The sequence below is a fragment of the Argentina silus genome (assembly GCF_951799395.1).
Source record: "Argentina silus genome assembly, chromosome: Y".
Taxonomy (NCBI): Eukaryota; Metazoa; Chordata; class Actinopteri; order Argentiniformes; family Argentinidae; genus Argentina; species Argentina silus.
Genome location: NC_139654.1, coordinates 4,081,515 through 4,105,000, shown reverse-complemented (window position 1 = coordinate 4,105,000; position 23,486 = coordinate 4,081,515). Strand labels below are relative to the sequence as shown.

Genomic DNA, 23,486 nt, shown 5'->3' with positions numbered 1-23,486 from the left:
TCTCTCCCTCCCTCCCTCCCTCCCTCCCTCCCTCTGCTCTTCTCCCAGATGCCTGTGAGCTCACACTGGACCCAAACACAGCACAGAGAAACCTCTCTCTGTCTGAGGAGAACAGAAAGGTGACATGTGGGAGAGAGGAGCAGCCGTATCCTGATCACCCAGAGAGATTTGAGGACTGGGACCAGGTGCTGTGTAGAGAGGGTCTGACTGGGCGCCGTTACTGGGAGGTAGATTGGAGTTGGGGAGGGGCTGGTATAGGAGTGACATATAAAGGAATCAGCAGGAGAGGAGGGGGTTATGACTGTTTGTTGGGAAACAATGACAAGTCCTGGAGTCTGAGCTGCTCTGTTAACAGTTACTCCGCCATGCACAATAAGAAGAGGACTGTCATACCTGTCCCCTCCTCTGGCTCCCACAGAGTAGGAGTGTATCTGGACTGGCCGGCCGGCACTCTGTCCTTCTACAGGGTCTCCTCTGACACACGGACCCTCCTGCACACATTCCACTCCACATTCACTGAGCCGCTCTACCCAGGGTTTTATCTTTTGTATGTAGACTCTTCAGTGACCCTGTGTAAACTAGTCTAAGGGAGATCACACTGAACACCAAAGGCTCAAAGATGACGGATCAGAACATGATGCAGTTGGATAGTGGTGTGTTTTCACTGAGATGTTGGATGTACAGATGTTCCCTCTCCCAGTGTGTAGGGTGTAGGGTGTAGTGTGTAGGGTCTAGTGTGTAGGATGTAGTGTTTATTGTTTACTGTGTAGGGTGTAGTTTGTAGTGTTTAGTGTGTAGGGTGTAGGGTGTTGTGCATTGTGTGTAGTGTGTAGTTATATTATTTTTACTGTATATATATATATGTATTATTAAATTCAATAAAATGCATCTAATAGTGAAATAGATTGTAATTGAGTGACAAAAAACAGAAGCTTACATGTTTTTTACTTTTTTTGATGGATATGCAACTGACAGTGAAACAATCCAGATGAATGATTAGATGATCAAATCAGACTGATGATGAACTCTGAGAATAACACAGGAGAGAGTGTCTGTATGTATATAAGAGTTGGTTAGATTGGGTGTTTGAGTTGTGATGCTGGATCACGTTGCTGTGTGTAAGGTAGCAGGGAGTGGATGTGAAGACAGCTCTCCTTCTCTGTCAGTACAACATGGACAGTGTCTTCGGAACATCCTAATCTACACAGTGTGAAATTGATTCCTATGCAAATCAGAGACCCTATGAAAACAAGGATATTTATTCTGAAATGACATGAACTATTATCCTTGCATTAAGATAGACTCAATTCAACTTATTGAGTTATTTGTTGATGACATTTTTGCATTTTAGCTAATTTTAAGACTGTCATAGCAAAAGGTCTGAATACTTCTGTACATGAGGTATTTCTGTATTTCAGTTTTAATAAATGTGCTGAAATTTTAAAAACCGTGTTCTCGCTTTGTCATTCTGAGGTATTGTTTGTGGATTGATGGCAAATTCTTTAAATTGAATCCATTTCAAATTGAGTCTATAACACAAGAAAATGTGTAAAAAGTGAAGCCGTCTGAATACCTTCAGAAGGCGCTGTACATGTTCTGAATTTCACTTTTCATGTATTCCTTAATTTTTATATAGTAATCATCTAGTACAGTAATATCTATGCATCATGTGACATTGTGAGGGGCAGCCAAGGTGCAGGCTGCTTTTCCCCTCTCTGTCTGTGGGCTGTGGGAGGCATGGCTCTCATGAGAAGACTTCACCTGTCCCCTGCAGTACCGCTCCCTGCCATGGGAGGCATGGCTCTCATGAGAAGACTTCACCTGTCCCCTGCAGTACCGCTCCCTGCCATGGGAGGCATGGCTCTCATGAGAAGACTTCACCTGTCCCCTGCAGTACCGCTCCCTGCCATGGGAGGCATGGCTCTCATGAGAAGACTTCACCTGTCCCCTGCAGTACCGCTCCCTGCCATGGCAGGCATGGCTCTCATGAGAAGACTTCACCTGTCCGCTGCAGTACCGCTCCCTGCCATGGGAGGCATGGCTCTCATGAGAAGACTTCACCTGTCCCCTGCAGTACCGCTCCCTGCCATGGGAGGCATGGCTCTCATGAGAAGACTTCACCTGTCCCCTGCAGTACCTCTGACCCCCAGACCCCCAGACCTCCAGACCCCCAGACCCCCAGACCCCTATCCCCCAGACCTCTAGCCCTCAGATGGGGGCACCACCTGGTGGTCATTTACTAGTATTACAACAACAGAGAGATTAGAATCCAGCCAGTTAGCAATAAGCACTGGATCCTAAAAACCCAGAATTTGAACCTGAAATATTCTTTATAACATCACAGATCTTTTATAATGGAACAGTGTAATAGAACATCAGTGTAATAGAACATCAGTGTAATAGAACAGTGTAATAGAACATCAGTGTAATAGAACAGTGTAATAGAACATCAGTGTAATAGAACAGTGTAATAGAACAGTGTAATAGAACATCAGTGTAATAGAACATTAGTGTAATAGAACATCAGTGTAATTGAACATCAGTGTAATAGAACAGTGTAATAGAACAGTGTAATAGAACATCAGTGTAATAGAACATTAGTGTAATAGAACATTAGTGTAATAGAACATCAGTGTAATAGAACATCAGTGTAATAGAACAGTGTAATAGAACATCAGTGTAATATAACATTAGTGTAATAGAACATCAGTGTAAGAGAACATTAGTGTAATAGAACATCAGTGTAATAGAACATTAGTGTAATAGAACATTAGTATAATAGAACATTAGTGTAATTGAACATTAGTGTAATAGAACATCAGTGTAATAGAACATCAGTGTAATAGAACATTAGTGTAATAGAACATCAGTGTAATAGAACATCGGTGTAATAGAACATTAGTTTAATAGAACATTAGTGTAATAGAACGTTAGTATAATAGAACATTAGTGTAATAGAACATTAGTGTAATAGAACATTAGTGTAATAGAACATTAGTGTAATAGAACATTAGTATAATAAAACGTTAGTGTAATAGAACATTTATGTAATAGAACATTAGTGTAATAGAACATTTATGTAATAGAACAGTGTAATAGAACATTAGTATAATAGAATATTAGTATAATAGAACATTTATGTAATAGAACAGTGTAATAGAACATCAGTGTAATATAATCTTAGTATAATAGAACATTAGTATAATAGAACATCAGTGGAAACCAAAGGGGACGTTTTCTTTCCAGTGTTAACACTTCACTTAGCAACGTCATGACAACCCAAATGTGCAGACAGGCCTAGGAGACGAGTTAACCTTGACCCTAACCCTGACTCTAACCCTGACCCTGACCCTGACTCTGACCCTAACCCTAACTCTGACCCTGAACCTGACTCTGACCCTGACCCTAACCCTAACTCTAACCCTGACCCTGACCCTAACCCTAAACCCTAACCCTAGGGGATGAGTTAACTTTAACCCTAAACCCTGACCCTAACCCTAACCCTAGGGGATGAGTTAACTTTAACCCTAACCCTAAACCCTGACCCTAACCCTAGGGCTAGTAGAACCATGTAGTTTGGCTCTTCAAACCCACCTCCTCGTTGCTAGGCAACCCCCCCCCTTTTCCCTCCACCGTTCGTATTTTACGACATTTTTTAGAAAAAAATGTTTTTTGAAACTCCTTCAAACCACACACTCTCCCCACCCCTCTCGTTGCTAGGTAACCCACCATATCCCGTCCCTTTCCGACATTTTCTTTTCCTTTACGACATTCCCTCAAACACACCAACCTCCCTTATTTTACGACATTTACTATTATTATTATTATTATTATTATTATTATTATTATTATTATTATTATTATTATTATTATTATTATTATTATTATATCTTTACGACATTTACTTCTTCTTTACGAGAGAAGGGGAGACAGACACCATGGAAACCACCACCACCACCGACACCGGCGGCTCCTCTGGTACTCGTAGCGGGTCCTCTGGGACCGTCTCCCCCGGTGGTACCGTCTCCTCTACCGGCTCTGAGGCTAATGCTAACGGGGCTAACTAACGAAGCTAACGAATTTACCTACCGAGTGCAGTGTTGACGGGGTGCTAAAGGCTAATGCTAACTGGCTCTAACGAACTGACCGTGTGTGTGTGGGTGTGGAAACGCGTCGTGTCATCATTACTCGACATTCCTTCAAACCCACCCCCTCGTTGCTAGGCAACCCCCCCCCTTTCCCTCCACCGTTCGTATTTGTTTTGAAAAAATATTTTTACGACAGTCCTTCAAACCACACACACACTCTCCCCACCCCCTCGTTGCTAGGTAACCCACCATATCCCGTCCCTTTCCGACATTTTCTTTTCCTTTACGACATTCCCTCAAACCCACCAACTGTTCCTCGTTGCTAGACAACCCCACCCCTCCCTCATTTTACGATATCTTTTTATTATTATTATTATATCTTTCCGACATTTTCTTTTCCTTTACGACATTCCCTCAAACCCACCAACTGTTCCTCGTTGCTAGACAACCCCACCCCTCCCTCATTTTACGATATCTTTTTATTATTATTATTATTATTATTATTATTATATCTTTACGACATTTACTTCTTCTTTACGAGAGAAGGGGAGACAGACACCATGGAAACCACCACCACCACCGACACCGGCGGCTCCTCTGGTACTCGTAGCGGGTCCTCTGGGACCGTCTCCCCCGGTGGTACCTCGTTTCTGACCCGGGCCACGACGCTCAACCTCCACACCGGGAACCTCGTCAACCGGAGCCGGCTGAAGAAGAAGTGTCCGTCGTCCCCGAGTGAGGAGGTAAGAAGGGCGGGGGGGGGGGTCGGGAGGCTAGAGGCTAATGCTAACGGGGCTAAGGAAGCTAACGAATTTACCTACCGAGTGCAGTGTTGACGGGGTGCTAAAGGCTAATGCTAACGGGGCTAACGAATTTACCTACCGAGTGCAGTGTTGACGGGGTGCTAAAGGCTAATGCTAACTGGAGCTAACGAAGCTAACGAATTTACCTACAGAGTGCAGTGTTGACGGGGTGCTAAAGGCGAATGCTAACTGGCTCTAACGAACTGACCGTGTGTGTGTGTGTGTATTATGAATGTGATTAAATAAATACTAAATATGTCGTTTTATTGTCATTTTCTGTCTGTCTGTCTGACCTGTTGTTGCCGTTCAGCTCCAGGATTATATCCGCGCCACGCTGTCTCTGACCTGTCTGTCTCTCTATCTGACCTGTCTCTCTCTGTCTGTCTGTCTGACCTGTATGTCTTTTGTTGCCCTCCAGCTCCAGGATTGTATCCGCGCCATGCTGTCTCTGACCTGTCTGTCCCTCTGTCTTATCTGTCTGTCTATCTGTCTGTCTGTCTGTTTCTCTCTGACCTGTCTGTCTCTCCATCTGACCTGTCTGTCTGTTGTTGCCGTAGCTCCAGGACTGTATCCGCGCCACGCTGAGTGACTGGTCCTCCGAGACGCCGTCGGCCGGGGAGAAGGTGAGACTCATCCCTCTCTTCTCTCCCTCCCTCCTTTCCTGTCTCTCTCTCTCTCCCTCCTTCCCTCCCTCCTTTCCTCCTGTCTCTCTCTTCTTTCCCTCCTTTCCTGTCTTCCTTCCTTCCTTCCCTCCTGTCTCTCCCTCCCTCCCTCCTGTCTCTCTCCCTCTCTCCCTCCTTCCCTCCCTCCTGTCTCTCTCCCTCTCTCCCTCCTTCCCTCCCTCCTGTCTCTCTCTCTCCCTCCTTCTCCCCTCCTTCTCCCCTCCCTCCCTCCCTCCCTCCCTCCTGTCTCTCTCTCTCTCTCCTTCTCTCCCTCATTCCCTTCCCTCCTTTCCTGTTTCCTGTCTTCTTTCCTTACTGTCGGCGGAGGAGAAGGTGAGACTCATCCCTCTCTTCCTTCCTTCCTTCCTTCCTTCCTTCGTCTCTCTCTGGATGCTCCACACACACACACACACGCACACCCACACACACGCGCGCCCAGAGGCGTCAGTGTTTAGTGAGTCAAGTGACAAAGTGTGTGTGTGAGAGAGAGAGAGGGAGACACACACACACACACACACACACAGATAGACAGACAGACAGACACACTCACACAGACACACACACTCACTCACACACTCACACTGTGGGAGCCTGGTCGACAGGCGCAACAGTGGGTCAACCAATGAGAATAGAAACAGGCGGAAACAGGGGTTGCGGTGAAATCAACGTAGGGTTTTATTTCTAAGGTGCGGGGAAAAGGGAGAGGCGAAAGGCAACTCAAATCTTCACCGGGTTGGCGGTTGGCGCTACGGCGCTCCGCCGGGTTCTTCTTGTTGTCAGAGAGAGAGAGAGAGAGACAGGCCAAAGTTAGTCGGATATCGGGTCCCTTTCACTGACCTCTTCCTCCGGTCGGTTGGGGGGTTCCTCTCCGTCTTCCAGGCTTTCTCTCCCGTTTGGCTTATGAGACTGGCTTAGCGGGTGTCTGGTCTCGACTCGTTCCTCCAGCCAGTCTGTCTTCAGCTTGTCCTGGGGAGTTTAAAAGGCCTCAGGATCACCGAGCTGACTCAGCGCACCTGTGAGCGGTGAGCTGAGTCATCTGATTGGTGGCGGAGTCTCCAGGACATAGAACTGGGATAGTACCTCCCATCCAGCACGACACCCCATGGCTGCCTTTGCCTCCCCCTTGTGGCCACCAGGTGTCTCTGTGGGGCACTGCTCACCGGCTGGGCCATCACAACACACAGACACACACACACACACACTCACACACACACTCACTCACACAGACACACACAGACACACACACATGCCCAGAGGCGTCAATGTTTAGTGAGTCAAGTGACAACGTGTGTGTGTGTGTGTGTGTGTGTGTGGGTGGGTGCTCCTGAGACAGGGAGAGAGAGAGGGAGACACACACACACACTCACACATACGCACACTCACACAGACAGACACACACTCACACAGACACTCACACATACACACACATGCCCAGAGGCGTCAATGTTTAGTGAGTCAAGTGACAACGTGTGTGTGTGTGTGTGTGTGTGTGTGTGTGTGTGTGTGGGTGGGTGCTCCTGAGACAGGGAGAGAGAGAGGAAGACACACACACACTCACATACACACAGACACACACACACACACTCACACACTCACACAGACATACACACACTCACACAGACATACACAGACACACTCACACAGACACACACACAGGCAGGGAGACGGGGGGGAGGCAGGTTTGGGGGGGAGGGTTGAACAGGGAGGGAGGGAGGTTCTGCTGAGGTCAGCTAATCTCTCTCTCTTTCTCTCCCTCTCTCTAGTTCGACTAGTCTGGTCTGTCTCTAACCTGGACTGCTCCCCCCTCCCAGGCACGCCTGGCTGTCTTTCTGTAATCTGTCTGTCCTGAACCTGTCTGTCTCTCAGACCTGTCTGTCTCTCCAGGAGTCTGACGTCCTAGACTGTTCCACCCCCCACGCGGCCGAGGCCATCACGCCTGTCTGTCTCTCTGTCTGTCTGTCTCTAACTTGTCTCTCTCTCTCTAACCTGTCTGTCTGTTTACCTGTGTCTCTCTCTCTGACCTGTCTGTCTCTCCAGGAGTCTGACGTCCTGGACTGCTCCACCCCCCATGCGGCCGAGGCCACCATCATGCTTGTCTGTCTCTCTCTCTCTGACCTGTCTGTCTCTCTCTCTCTAACCTGTCTGTCTGTTTACCTGTCTCTCTCTCACCTGTCTTTCTCTAACCTGTCTGTCTCTAACCTGTCTGTCTCTCCAGGAGTCTGACGTCCTGGACTGCTCCACCCCCCAGGCGGCCGAGGCCACCATCACACCGGAGGAGAGGGAGGAGCTGAAGGTGTCTGGTACGCTACGACAAGCTAACGCAGGCTAACGCTACGCTAATGCAGGGTAAGACAGGTTAACGCAGGCTAAGACAGGCTCACGCACGCTAACACACACCACGATAACACATGCTAATAAATGCTAGTGCATGCTAACACCGGCTCACACGCACCACGATAACACACGCTAACCCAGGGCTAACAAACGATACCAGCCCATGATTACACACGACGCGACCACACGTTAACACAGGCTAACAAATGACACCAGCACATGCTAACACAGGCTAACCCAGGCTAACCAACGCTAACCCACGTTAACACAGGCTAACAAATGACACCAGCACATGCTAACACAGGCTAACCTAGGCTAACCCACGCTAACGTTGTCGTTGCAGTCAAGCTGTTCCTGTGCCAGTCGGACCAGTCGTCCATCAGGCAGGCTGTCGACATGGGTGAGTCCTGCCTGTTTGTCTGTCTGTCTGCCTGTTTGGCTGTCTGCTTGTCTGTCTGTTTGTTTGGCTGGCTGGCTGGCTGTCTGCCTGTCTGTCTGTCTGCCTGTTTGGCTGTCTGTCTGTTTGGCTGCCTGCCTGTCTGTCTCTCTCTTTACCTGTTTGTCTCTCCCCTCCACAGCCTGTCTCACCCTCGCCCTGTCGACCAGGAGGACAACATCCCCCCCCCCCCCCACACCCAGACCCTCTCGGACCTCTAACCTGTCTTTCTCTCCCTAACCTGTCTCCCTCCCCCCCAACAGCCTGTCTCACTCTCGCCCTCTCCCAACTCGACTCGGTCATCCTGGCGCCCCCCCCACGCCCCCCAGACCCTCTCGGACCTGCAGCCGGCATGGGTTTTCTTGGAAACGCTGGTGGCGTCCGGGAAGGTGGTCGCCATCGGGACGTCGGACCTGGACAAGGGCCTCCTGGAGGAGCTGCACAACTGGGCCCAGGTGGGTGTCTGTCTGTCTTTCTCTGGCCTGTCTGTTTGTCCTGGACGGTGTGTGTGTCTGTCTGTCTGTCTCTCTCTCTCTCTCGCTCTATCCCTGACCTGTCTGTCTGTCCTGGACAAGGGCCTCCTGGAGGAGTTGTACGACTGGGACCAGGTGGGTGTCTGTCTGTCTGATCTGTCTGTCTGTCCTGGACAAGGGCCTCCTGGAGGAGCGCTACGACTGGGCCCAGGTGGGTGTCTGTCTCTGTCTCTGAACTGTCTGTCTGTCTGTCCTGTGCTGGGGGTATCTGTCTCTCCCTGACCTGTCTGTCTCTCTCTCCATGTCCAAGGTGAAACCCCACCAGTAACCAGGTCAAACTGAGTGCGTACGCCAACTGTCTGTCTCTCTTTCTCTCTCTCTCTTTCTCTCTGTCCCTGTCCTGTCTCTCTCTCTCTGTCCCAACCAAGCAGTTAACAGTGTCTGTCTGTCTGTCTCTCTCTCTCTGTCCCTGACCTGTCTGTCTGTCCCTGACCTGTCTCTCTCTCTCTCTCTCTCTCTCCCCCGTATCCAAGGTGAAGACCACCAGTAACCAGGTCAACCTGGCGTCCTGTTCTGTGATGCCCCCCGATCTGATGGCCTGTCTGTCTCTCTGTCCCTGACCTGTCTGTCTCTCTGACCTGTCTCTCTCTCTCCCCCGTATCCAAGGTGAAGCCCATCAGCAACCAGGTCAACCTGGCGTCCTGTTGTGTGATGCCCCCCGATCTGACGGCGTATGCCAAGCAGGCGGGGGTCCAGCTACTGACCCACAACGACCCCAAAGGTGGGTGTCTGTCTGTGATCTGTCTGTCTGTGATCAATTTGTCTGGGGGTGTCTGTCTGTCTGTCTCTCTTTCTCTCTCTCTGTCCCTGACCTGTCTGTCTCTCTCTGACCTGTCTGTCCCCCCTCTAACCTAACCTCCCTCTTCATCTGAGCTGTCTGTCTCTCTCTGACCTGTCTCTCTCTCTCCCTCCCTCTCTTTCCATGTCTGTCTCTCCCTCTAACCTGTCTCTCTCTCTCTCTCCCTCTCTTTCCATGTCTGTCTCTCCCTCTAACCTGTCTCTCTCTCTCTCTCTCTCCTTCCAGAGCTTATCTCGGCGGCGGGCTTCCAGGAGGCGCTGTCTCTCTCTCTCTGACCCGTCTGTCTATCTGTCTGTCTTTGACATGTCTGTCTCCCCTCTAACCTGTCTCTCTCTCTCTCCCTCCCTCCTCTCCCTCTGAGCTGTCTGTCTGTCTTTGACCTGTCTCTCTCCCCCTAACCTGTCTTTCTCTAACCTGTCTGTCTCTCTGTCGTCTTCCAGAGCTCATCACGTCGGCGGGCTTCCAGGAGGCGCTCCGTGAGAGCGCGGCGTTAGCAACGGCATCCCACGGCGACCCCGACCGCGACGGCTGTGACGCGGCGTCGGCGTGGCGTGGCGCCTCCGCTGGGTCCTGCGCTACGCCATCATCGTCAAGAGCCGCGGCATCATCAAGGCCAAGGGCTACCTGGTCCACGCCACCCGGGTAGCGTAGCGTAGCATAGCATAGTCTGGTGTAGTCGAGGCTAGCATAGTGTAGTGTAGCCTTAGCGTAGCATCGTGTAGCCTTGGTTAGCCTGGTTAGCGTAGCGCGGACGACACCTTGGTTAAGTTGAAAGACTTAGCTACGGTTAGTAGCTAAGTTACATGTATGTAATGTGATGTCATGTATGTAATGCTTATGGAGTTGATGGTGGATTAAATCTGTTCCATCAGTTTTCCAGCGACTGACAGAGAGCAGAAACACGCTGCATGGCGCCATCTGTTGGTCGACTGTCGACAGCACAACACATGAGGCCAATGGAGGAAAGCAGAACCATGTGAGAAGATTTCCTCTTCAGTGGTTGAACCTTTCACACATCTGGCACTCCGGATTGTTTCAGCAGCGTAAAAACAAAATGCATTTTTAAATGTTCCAATGTATTTCTATGGGACTGTTAGGGATAGGAATGTATTTCTATGGGACTGTTAGGGATAGGAATGTATTTCTATGGGACTGTTAGGGTTAGGAATGTATTTCTATGGGACTGTTAGGGTTAGGAATGTATTTCTATGGGACTGTTAGGGTTAGGAATGTATTTCTATGGAACTGTTAGGGTTAGGAATGTATTTCTATGGAACTGTTAGGGTTAGGAATGTATTTCTATGGGACTGTTAGGGTTAGGAATGTATTTCTATGGGACTGTTAGGGATAGGAATGTATTTCTATGGGACTGTTAGGGTTAGGAATGTATTTCTATGGAACTGTTAGGGTTAGGAATGTATTTCTATGGGACTGTTCGGTGCCAACATGTTTGACAACATGGTAAGTTAGTGAGTTTCGTTTCTAGGCACACTAGATCGTATCCAGGGGTAATAGAACATTAGTGTAAAAGAACATTAGTTTAATAGAACAGTGTAATAGAACATTAGTGTAAAAGAACATTAGTTTAATAGAACAGTGTAATAGAACGTTAGTTTAATAGAACATTAGTGTAATAGAACATTAGTGTAATAGAACAGTGTAATAGAACATTAGTATAATAGAACATTAGTGTAATAGAACGTTAGTATAATAGAACATTAGTGTAATAGAACATTAGTGTAATAGAACATCAGTGGAAACCAAAGGGGACGTTTTCTTTCCAGTGTTAACACTTCCCTTAGCAACGTCATGACAACCCAAATGTGCAGACAGGCCTAGGAGACGCTGAGAAAATCACCAGGACTCCACTGCCCTCTCTGCAGAGCATCTACCACCGCAGAGTCCACAGGAGAGCCGCCTCCATCCTCAAGGACCCCACCCACCCCCAGCACGGACTGTTCACACTTCTACCCTCAGGCCGGAGGTACAGAAGTGTTAAATGCAGGACCACCAGACTGAAGAACTCCTTCTTTCCCACTGCCATCAGGCTCCTAAACAACCCATAGGAGATTAATATAACCTTACTACCTCATTACCAGTTTGCATAATTGCACTGCTACGTTTGCACTGTTTTATTATTATTATTGCTGCTATTTTATTTTATGCCTTAAATTTTGCTGTCTTGTACATTTGTTTAGTATATATTGTATATTCTTTAGTATTGTATATTTTACATTGGTTGGCATTCTGCGGACAGCAAAGCAAGAATTTCATTGTACAGGGAAACATGTTTTCTACTGTGCATATGATAATAAACACTTTGAATCTTGAATCTTGAATCTTAACCCTGACCCTGACTCTAACCCTAACCCTAACCCTAACTCTAACTCTAACCCTGACCCTGACCCTGACCCTGACTCTAACCCTAACTCTAACTCTAACCCTGACCCTGAACCTGACCCAAACCCTAATCATAACCCCAACCCTAACCCGAACCCTGGGACGTTCTCTGTCTCCTTGCAGTAATCTAGAGCAGGAGTCCCCAATTACCGGGCCGCGGACCAGTTTCGGCCGTGGATCATTTGGTACCGGGCCGCACAGAAAAAATAAAAACATTTTAATTTGTATTTTATTTCCATTTTATTGACTATCGCAGTCTGCAGGGTGTTTGAAAAATGACCACTTCCATCTGTGCCACTTTTCCACACTTCTCAGTCGCAGTTTTTTTCCCATGCACCGATAAATGAAGCCCACAAGCTAACCCAGCAAAAATGAGTAAAAAACAAACATTGCTGGAGAGATTCTTTGAAAAGGGGGAAAGACTCTATGATGAGACAGCAGAAGACTCCTAGACTGCCAAAAAAAAAGAAAGCTGCATTTAAAAGAAAATACCTAAGAGTCCTACTTAAATTACGGGTTCATCGCAACAGGTGATTGACATGCCCCAAGCCCGCTCTGTATAATATGTGGCGACCGGCTATCCAACGAGGCCATGAAGCCTTCAAAACTGCTTCGCCACGTAGAGACCAAGCACCCTGCATTAAAAGACAAGTCTTTGGTGTTTTTTTTAAAGAAAGAAACGTGAACACGAAGGACAGAAGCAATTATTGAAGGCCACCACATCATCAAATGTGTCTGCACTGAGAGCATCATTCTTAGTGGCTAACCGCATTGCCAAGGCTAAGAAGCCCTTCACTATTGGTGAAGAGTTGATCATGCCTGCCGGTAAGGACACTTCGGGTGTCACTGTCTCCCATCACCCCTAGATGGGACCGTCTCGTTGCAGGGAAACAAGCTCAGTGCTCCCACTGATTCTGTATTATGGTGAGTTGAGTCACTTTTACATTATAAATGTAATAATTAAATGAATAATTAAATTATATAATATGCACTTTATTGTGTTTTGTTATGCGCGTGATTCTTTCCCCCCCGGTCCGTGGAAAAATAGTCTTGCATGAAACTGGTCCGTGGTGCAAAAAAGGTTGAGGACCGCTGCTCTAGAGCAGGAGTGCCCAACCAGTCGATCGCCTGATCCCAAGTCGATCACGAGGGGTGTAGGAAAAAATGAAAAAAAAAAAGATTTTTTTATGTGTAACTGTAAACTGTTTTGTTTTGTTGTAGTTATGCGTCGTTGGATATGTTTTGTTTTGTGTGTGTGTGTGTGTGTGTTATATTTTGTATTAAATGTACACTACAGCCTATCATGAGTCCTTGCCTGCGCACCCTATCAGTCTCTTAAACACGTCCACAAAAAAAAAAAAAGTAGGTCACGTTTAACCTACTGTAGCGCGAGACATGCATGATAGTAAGTTGACAGCTGTCAACAGTAGCTAGCAGCTAGCGATCAGAGCGGTTACGCACTCCTAAACTTTAACATGTCTGAGGGGAAACGAGCCAAGACCTACCATTTTCACCCTGAATGGGAGGAAGATTATTTTTGTGTTTATTCTCATTCAAAGCCTGTTTGTTTGATCTGCAATGCAACGGTGGCGTTGGCAAAGAAAGGGAATCTGGAGCGGCATTTTAAAACGGTACCCGGGAGCTACGAGAGGGATTTCCCTGCAAAAACGCCTTTACGCGCCACAAAAGTGCGGGATTTGAAAGCACAGCTTGCAGCACGGCAGTCAATCTTCACCAAACCGAAGACCCAGGGTAAGGCCGCAACTATTGCTTCCTATCGCGTCAGTCACGTCCTTGCTAAACACAAGAAGCCATTCAAAGACAGCGATATTGTGAAGGAAGCCTTTCTCGAGGCAGCGGATAGCCTTTTTGACGACTTTAAAAATAAAACCGAGATCGTGAAGGCCATTAAAGAAGTGCAACTCTCCCGCAATACGACTACAAGGCGATGTGAGGGAATGGCTGTGGATGTGGAGGAGCAACTGAGGAAGGATATTGACGCGAGTGCTTTTCCCTCCAATTTGACGAGTCGACTGATATGGTGGATGTGGCACAATTGTGTGTTTTCATCAGGATGGTTTTTGAAGACATGAGCGCCAAGGAAGAGCTACTCACCATTTTGCCATTAAAAGGACACACCAGAGGTGAGGATCTGTTTAATGCTTTCATGGGATTTGTTAGCGAGACAAAACTGCCGCTCTTCAAGCTGATCTCCATCACAACTGATGGGGCGCCTGCTATGATGGGCCGCACCAGTGGGTTCATTGCAAAGAAAGTGAATCTTTCCCAGATATCCTGAATTATCATTGTATAATTCACCAGCAAGCGTTGTGTGGAAAGATTTCAAATATGAAAGAAGTGATGGATATTGCAATGAAGATTGTGTGTTCAGTTCGGGCCAGGAGTCTGCAGAGAAGGCTTTTCCGTGCTCACTTGGAGGAGAATGATGCTGAGCACACACGCCTTGCAACCAGCTCCTACACTCCTGACTACGAGAAGCTAGCCTCCTCCTCCCAGTGTCAGGTCTCCCACTAAGGTAGGAAGTGATTTCCTTTTTTCAAACTCAGAGTGTTACGTTCCCACTCCTACATGTGCGTGTATCCTTGTTGTGTTTTGTGTTTCCTTCTGTTTTTCCCTTACCCTGTCACTCTACATTCAGGTGTCCGTCAGCAATTGGCCATTCGTCCCCATCAGTCATCACTGTTCCTGACCAATCAGAGGGCTGTCCGTGTCCTTTAAAAGCTCCGCTGGACTTCCCCTCGGGAGTCAACCCATTTTCACCGTAGTCTTGTGTTTGCTGTCGACTCACTGTTGCCTGGTTGATCGAAACCTCCAACGTACTTGTTTACATCTAGTTTTCTTTTGTTATATTTACGTCATTGTTTACTTATTGTTTTTCTCATAATTTGTCTGTCTGTTAATTGTACGCCATAGGGGTAAGGTGAATAGGTAAGAGACCCATGGGTTTACATTTCCAACACGTAGGCTCACCTCTGTTACAATTCACCAGGTTAGGAGTGGGTGCCGCCCCATGTATGTTCTAGTCTAGTGTAGCATAGCACTTTAGCATAGCCCTGATAGTATAGCTTACTATTGCACTAGTTTAGGACATCACTTTTGTTTATGATTTCTTTGCTTTGGCACCGCTCAAAAAAAGTTCCCTTTTCTCCTTGGCGTGTGTCTTGTGTTGTGTTTTCCCTGAGGAAACAAATAACTGTACATAGTTGAATTGTGGTTTGTGGTTGTTTAATTCCTACAATAAGTCTGATGTACTACCTTTTTGTTGCGACTCCTCTACCGCCCCTAGACGTAGACGAGTTTTCATCTGGAGTCGTAACACAGAGATCTACCTGTTTTGTATCTGGTTTATTTTTCTGTTTGGTTCATATTAAGGTCAGTTATGGCTATTGCTCATCATGCAGATTGGCGTGTGTGTGTGTGTGTGTGTGAGAGAGAGAGCGGGTTTGTGCTACAGCACACTATGCAAACTGGCAACTGTGTGAGAGGAATTTGTCTGTGTGTGTGTTTGAGAGAGGGAGGGTTTGTGATGTGATGTCTAGTGGTTGTGTGACAACAAGAAAAAGTGTTGTGAGGTTAGTTACTGCAGGCTGGAAACGATGTGTGTGGGTTTGCGATGTTGACACTGGACTGGTAGATCTCGGGAGGTTGGCGACTTGAAAAGTAGATCTTGGGTCAAAAAAGGTTGGGCACCCCTGCTCTAGAGGAATTAATTGCCAGCAGAGGGCGCTGCTGTTAAATGTCAATAGTGGCAGAGAGTTTTTCATGATCATTATTTCCTTTTTCTTTGAACAGTTGAGATGATCCCATCTAAGGCTGTTAACAAGGACTTCACCATATATCTGACAGAGAGACGTCTCATCCATGGTTTAGGGTTAGACCAGGGGTGGGCAAACTATGGCCCGCGGGCCACATCCGGCCCGTTTGTCTTTTTAATACGGCCCGCCGAAGATTGGTACAGATTTGAGGGTTGAATATTAATTAAATTACTAAACTGCATTCATTTGACCTTGTCCTGTAATGCCTGGCATTCCACCAGGTAGCGCACTAAGGGGCAGTCATACATTGAGTTGATTTTGCGGAGCCCGGGCTACTCTCTGTTATTACTCTGCTACTGTTCTGAACCCATCTGCAACAATGAGTGGGCCAAAGAAAAGAAAAGTCGACAGTGAGTGCAGAGTGTTTAATAAGGAATGGGAAACTAAATACTTTTTCATTTAAGTCCGGTCAAAGGCTGTATGTCTTATTTGCCAAGAAACCGTTGCGGTTTTAAAGGAATACAACATCAGCCGTCACTTTTCCACCAAACATGCTAATTACGCTAACAACCAGTCAACGCAAGAACGGACAGCTACCGCTTTGAGGTTGGCAGCTAGTTTGCAGGCTCAGCAAAACACCTTTATCCGACAAACTGCCATTCAAGAATCAAGCACGAAGGCAAGTTATTTGCTGGCATTCAAATTAGCAAAGACCAGCAAGCCTTTCTCAGAAGGGGAGTTTCTCAAAGAGTGCATGGTAGAGACAGCAGGTATCTTGTGTCCTGAGAGCAAGAACAAATTTGAAAAAATGAGCTTATCACGCAGGACAGTGACTCGCCGTGTTGAGCTAATTGACGAAGACTTAGCTAGCAAGCTAAACAAAAAAGCGGAGTCATTTACATTATATTCCTTGGCACTGGACGAAAGTAATGACATAAAGGACACCGCTCAGCTTGTCATTTTTATCAGAGGGATTAATGACAATTTTGAGATAACGGAGGAGTTTTTGGCCATGGAATCCCTGAGGGGGAAAACGCGGAAAGAGGACTTGTATGACAGCGTGTTGGGGGTCATCAAGAGGCACAAGCTACCTTGGAGTACACTCGCCAACGTTACCACAGATGGATCGCCAAATCTGACTGGAAAAAACGTCGGGCTGCTCAAAAGAATCCAGGAGAGGGTAATTTTCCTACACTGCATAATCCACCAGGAAGCACTGTGTAAATCCGTATTGCAGCTTGACCACGTAGTGTAGCCAGTTGTAAAACTTGTTAACTTTATTCGAGCGAGGGGACTTCAGCATCGTCAGTTTGTTATGTTTCTTGAAGAAACTGACGCTGATCACCAGGACTTGCTTTACCACTCTAATGTCCGCTGGTTAAGTTTGGGGAAAGTATGAGTGAAACGGCGCCACAGGAGTTGCAGTTGGAACTGATTGATCTCCAATGTGACACCGTCTTAAAGGAGAAGTTCAACTCTCTTAAACTGGATGAGTTTTATGCTTCATTAAGCGCAGCCAAATTTCCAAACATCCAAAAGATGGCACAGAGGATGTTGTTTGGCTCTACGTATGTGCGTGAACAGACTTTTAGCGTGATGAACACCAACAAAGCACCCCACAGATCCCAGTTGAGTGATGAACACCTCAGATCTGTTCTGAGAATTGCCACAACAAAACTAACACCAGACTTCGATGCACTGGTCAAAAAGGGTGATCAACAACACTGTTCCCGCTAAAAGTAAATGTAAGTATTAACCCTGTATTTTTTATGTTTATGTTTGATATGTTTATCATTTTTGATATATGTTTTATGTTTGATATGTATGCATCTGGTGCTGGCCCGGCCCGTCTGTCAAATTTTAAAAGTCAATGTGGCCCCTGAGCCAAAAAGTTTGCCCACCCCTGGGTTAGACTGTAGCTCCATCCTCTCATTCAGGACAGCCCAGGCCTCCTTCTTTCTCTCCTGCAGTCTAACCATGACCTCCATCCTGGTCTCTCCTGATCTATGTCGTGACTGATGGGGTTACGGTTGGTAGAAGACATGGATTATCAGCTTCTGATGCATGGATTGAGTAGAAGCAACAGTACAACAAATGATTTTCATTAAACCTAACCCCTAACCGTATGTTTATATATATCTAACCTAACCCTATGTATGTGTGATTTAGTCCAGGACTAGGCTAGTTCATGTGTACTTAGCCTGTGCTAGTAGAAACATGTAGTTAGCCTGTGCTAGTAGAAACATTAATGTGTAGTTAGCCTGTGCTAGTAGAAACATGTAGTTAGCCTGTGCTAGTAGAAACATGTAGTTAGCCTGTGCTAGTAGAAACATTAATGTGTAGTTAGCCTGTGCTAGTAGAAACATGTAGTTAGCCTGTGCTAGTAGAAACATGAATGTGTAGTTAGCCTGTGCTAGTAGAAACATGTAGTTAGTCTGTGCTAGTAGAAACATGTAGTTAGCCTGTGCTATTAGAAACATGTAGTTAGCCTGTGTTAGTAGAAACATGAATGTGTAGTTAGCCTGTGCTAGTAGAAACATGTAGTTAGCCTGTGCTAGTAGAAACATGAATGTGTAGTTAGCCTGTGCTAGTAGAAACATTAATGTGTAGTTAGCCTGTGCTAGTTAGTAACGTTCATGTGTAGTTTGCCCATATGCCTGAACTCGTAGAATAGAATAGCTTTTTTTTTCTCAGGTGGAATTACAAACGTCTATCCTTGCTGCAAAGTCCGTTCAACAAGTCATATTGTTGTAAAATAAACCTGTAGTACATTTTGATTAATGGAGATGACAGCAGGAGTTCCCTTTATAAAGCCTTTATTACAGACAACAGAGAGAAGAGAAAATGACTTGAGTTTGAGCTGGTCCACTTGGCCTGCTGGCCGGCCGGGTGCTTCAGGGAACTCAGATACACAACACCACAACACCACCCTAACCTAACCTAACCTAACCTAACCTAACCTTAACCTAACCTAACCTAACCTAACCTAACCTAACCTTAACCTAACCTTAACCTAACCTAACCCTAACCTTAACACAAACAGGCTTCCACATGTTGGTTAAAGTTACACATATAGTCAGAACGGTCTTTTACGGTTCTGAATTACTGATTAACACACAGTTATCATATATATATATATATATATATCAGACTATTACTCTTAGCAGTAGGTTTTTAAGCATTATCATTAAAACATTCAATCACTTGCCTTTTTACTTAAATCTAAATCTTCATTGTCCGAAGCAAACAATGGAATAGTATTCTCTTCCTGATGATGCCTTTTTACCGGGTGACCTCATTCTTTTGACATCTCAAACTTAATTTAAAATGTTCTTAAACACCAAATATTCTTACTTAGTTCATATTCTTTCAATGCCAAACATTCCTTCATATTTTAGTATGTATTCTCAGACATTCAATGTGCAAATTCAAGTTTGGATTTAACTTGCCTGCCCCCATGATTGATAGATTAGTGCTTACATTAAACCAGCTACTATTATTATAATAATGTCTTGTCAACCCTCACACCATCATCATAAACTTCACATCATAACAGCAACCTTCATTCAATACCAGTTAGCATCCAATCAAAGTCTCCTTCTGCATTTTACTTCCTACTCTTTGAAAGTCAATCCATTTCCTCATCTTCCAATCGATACTCTCAAACTTTCACTGCAAACATGAAGGCCACTGTTGCGTTGCATGTTCATATACATATTTCCCACCCTGATTGATCGACACAAAGAACACAGACACAGAAAAGCATCCCTTCAGAAATCCCAGACACCGATATAAGATTCAGTTAAAGGTAGACTCAGCGATATGACGTCACCGCGGGACGTTGGTTGACTTCAGCGATGTTTCAGATTCATCCGAGCAACGGACGTTTCACTAATGATGGATTCCATTGGTGCACGAGCACGGCAGTGGCAGATGGCCATGTGACAAACGGGCTGGCGAGGGAATTGTCTTGCCTTAGGCTTCAACGATCTCTGCCAATATTCACAGGTTACGTCATATCGCTGAGTCTACCTTTAACAACGGATAGAGAGTGTGGTCGGGTAAACACGGTCTTCTAAACACAGTATGGTAAACACAGTCTGTTAAACAGTGTATTAAAGATGAGGCAGTTTACAGACAGGTTTGTCCACTAGATGGAGCAGAGAGCGGATTGGACCACACATCTTCTACCCTATTAGGACGCGGCTCTTGGTCAGGGTCAGGCGAAGGTCAGGGACATCCTGGCTCCAGAACTGCCTCCGGGTCAGAGGTCAAGCGGCTACAGTCCTGGACAGGACACCTTCCAGAATGACAACGTGTCACTTCATTCAACACAAAGGCAACCTGAGGACCGACACACACAACCAGGATTCAGACGGGCATGTGTAACAGAGCTGCAGACTGCTGTATCATATGATGCGGTGAGCTGATGTGTTTAACAGCTATCTAACACACTCTTACCTAATTGATGGCGCTCATCGCCATGGTGATGAAGCTGTGGCTGTGCTGCTGCAGAGATCGCCGTCTCCTTCTATTCTTCACCCCGGAACATGTCTGTGGGAGAGAGACAGTCAGTGAGAGGACACTGTGTCTGTGTGTGTGTGTGTGTGTGTGAGGAGTGATGGCTCCTGGCCTACCGGGGCACAGTTCCCGTTCTTCAGCACACACAGGTGGATGTTGCAGTGCAGGAACACGTCCGAGGATTTGCCAGAGAACTGGAACATTCTGAAGGAGAAGCGGGTGGCGGAGGAGTCGCCGTTGGTCAGAATGTTCACCGTGCTGTCGGCAGGGTTGGCACACCTGGGACATGGACACACAGGACACATGTGTCAGAGCAGCCAATGTGTACCCATCTATGTGTCTGACAGTGTGTGTGTGTGTGTGTGTGTGTGTGTGTGTGTGTCTCACCCTTCCTTGATGATGTCCCAGCGCACAGTAGCATTTGAGGAGCTTTCAGGCGTGGCCCAGCAGGCGTCAGTCACCATGACGATCTTGCTGTCCAATCCGGTGGTGTTTAGGGACAGGTAGAGCTTCTGGTCCAATCGGACGGCTGCTGAGTCGTTGAGGGGCTGGCTGAACTCGGCGTCGTAGAAGGCTCCCATGGTGAGTTTGTAGTTCCATTCTCCAGAGGACAGGTTCTTGCTCACAGAGCTGGTGAGTTTCAACAAATGAACCAACACACACAGTCAACAAACCTCAAACTCTCCAAATACCAACAGTAAAACTATCAGTCCATGGCTCGGAGTGTGGATGAGGATCTGGTTCTCATGGGCAGCGTGTCCAGTTTGACTGCAACGCTATCGCTAACCCTCCTAGTGATAACACTTAGCCTAGCCTCACCCATAACCCTCTGACCAGACGCTATCGCTAACCCTCCTAGTGATAACACTTAGCCTAGCCTCACCCATAACCCTCTGACCAGACGCTATCGCTAACTCTCCTAGTGATAACACTTAGCCTAGCCTCACCCATAACCCTCTGACCAGACGCTATCGCTAACCCTCCTAGTGATAACACTTAGCCTAGCCTCACCCATAACCCTCTGACCAGACGCTATCGCTAACTCTCCTAGTGATAACACTTAGCCTAGCCTCACCCATAACCCTCTGACCAGACGCTATCGCTAACCCTCCTAGTGATAACACTTAGCCTAGCCTCACCCATAACCCTCTGACCAGACGCTATCGCTAACCCTCCTAGTGTGTCGGACGAAGTAGTTTCCTGGTTTGTTTGTTTTTTCAAAGTAACAAGCTGTATTTCCATCAACGGTAGCTTTAGTGACGTTCAACTTCCTGCCTCGTAAAGTTGTTGGTAACTGAGTTAAATGGATGTTCAGAGTCGCTTCCCCAACACTGACGATACCAACCTTGACCTTGTTTTAACGCTGTGAACTCCTCTGGCTGGAAGGTATTCTCTCCCGGTAATGTGCATCACATTACACATGTATTACCACAGTGAAAGGCCTGGGTGACCTCACACACACACACACACACACACACACACACACACACACACACACACACATACACACACCTGTCTTTGACCTTGATGCCCAGGGCCATAGATTGGGAGGTGTCCTTGGTGTAGGCGCAAGAGAAGTCCAGGTTGGTCTCGTCCATGCGGTGGATGGCCATGGAGGAGTTGTAGTTCCTCTGGACGGAGTTCTTGTAGATGATGTGAGTGTTGTTGGACTGTGGAGAGGGGAGAGAGGGGCTTCACTCACTGACCCCCAGCCTGGTTAGAACCCCAGCCTGGCTCGAACCCCAGCCTGGCTAGAACCCCAACCTGGCTAGAACCCCAACCTGGCTAGAACCCTGACCTGGCTAGAACCCCTGGTTAGAACCCCAGCCTGGTTAGAACCCCAGCCTGGCTAGAACCCCAGCCTGGCTAGAAGCCCTGGTTAGAACCCCAGCCTGGTTAGAAACCCAGCCTGGCCAGAACCCCTGGTTAGAACCCCAGCCTGGTTAGAACCCCAGCCTTGCTGGGTCATCTATAGATGTTTGATGTGTGTTTTGGTACCGTGAGCAGAGTGCCGCAGCTGTGGTTGTGGTTGTCGAAGCGGTACACCACAACGCCCTTCTCTAACACCCCGATGCAGCTTGGGTCGTTGAGGTGCAGAGTCTTGTAATCAAAGTCTGCCTCAACCAGACGACAGCGTTCCAGAGACAAGCTGGCAGAACTCCCACTGCAGCTTGTTAAAGGATCTTTAAAGAGAGGCGTGCACACACACACACACACACACACACACACACACACACACACACACACACACACACACACACACATACACAGAGAGAGGTTAATGAAGAAAACACACACACACATATACACATACAGGTAATCAAGAAAACACACACACACACACACACTGTTCAAACACATTTAGTAGAGTGGTCACACAGGGTTTGGGATCATGCACATACCAAAAGGACCCCTCTCCTTGACAGAGTCCAGGTAACTACGGCGACAGAGGCAGACAGATTCACCGTTCCTCTCCCCACAGAACTCATGGTCAGCACAGTCCATGTCCAGGCAGGGGTCTCTGGATGCTGAGGGAGGGGGAGGAGGAGGAGGGGAGGAGGAGGAGGGGGAGGTGGAGGAGGAGGAGGGGAGGAGGAGGAGGTGGAGGGGAGGGGGGGAGGTGGAGGTAAGGAGGGGGAGGAGGAGGTGGAGGGGAGGGGGAAGGAGGAGGTGGAGGGGAGGAGGGGGAGGAGGAGGAGGAGGAGAGAGAGAGAGAAGGGTTTGATAAGCAGACAGAGTAACATTAGAAATCACACACCCCCTACCGCACACACACACACACACACACACACACCCCATACCACACATACACACACACACCCTACCGCACACACACACACACACGCACACACACACAGGCGACCCAAACAGAATGGATGCATCGAGAGGAAACATTGAGAATGTGACTTACGACAGTTGGCCTGCGTCCTCCACTTGTCCAGCTGTCCGTCAGAGAGCAGGCAGGCCATGGCGTAGGCCTCCATGGAGGAGCAGAGGGTGCGGTCCACTGGGCCGTGGCGGCACAGGTCAAACACGCAGGCCTCCACGTACGGCCCTGGGGGGGTGGAGTTATGGCAGGCGGCGAAGGGGCCGCTGCTATTGGCCATGACGCCACACAGCTGGTTGACCTTCTC

The 23,486-nt window shown here is 47.3% G+C and overlaps 2 protein-coding genes and 1 pseudogene across 3 annotated transcripts in view; 2 read left to right on the top strand and 1 right to left on the bottom strand.

The window, feature by feature from the left end:
- The window catches only part of LOC310823731 (stonustoxin subunit beta-like), a gene marked incomplete at its 5' end in the record, with an annotated part of 15,812 nt that extends 14,374 nt beyond the window's left edge, over positions 1–1,438 (top strand). Inside the window, one exon of the mRNA XM_083696580.1 lies at positions 49–1,438. Within this exon, the coding sequence (XP_083552706.1) occupies positions 49–587 (539 nt within the window). The 3' untranslated portion in view covers positions 588–1,438. The remainder of the gene's footprint in view (positions 1–48) is intronic.
- LOC310823733 (uncharacterized protein) overlaps positions 1–23,486 on the bottom strand; it is a 566,003-nt gene that overhangs the window by 156,775 nt on the left and 385,742 nt on the right. The window lies entirely within an intron of this gene.
- LOC310823730 (glutamate--cysteine ligase regulatory subunit-like) lies at positions 4,523–10,306 on the top strand (annotated as a pseudogene). The gene is made up of 7 exons: positions 4,523–4,831; positions 5,449–5,514; positions 7,772–7,853; positions 8,231–8,287; positions 8,587–8,778; positions 9,463–9,570; positions 10,193–10,306. The product of its transcript is annotated as a glutamate--cysteine ligase regulatory subunit-like (transcript).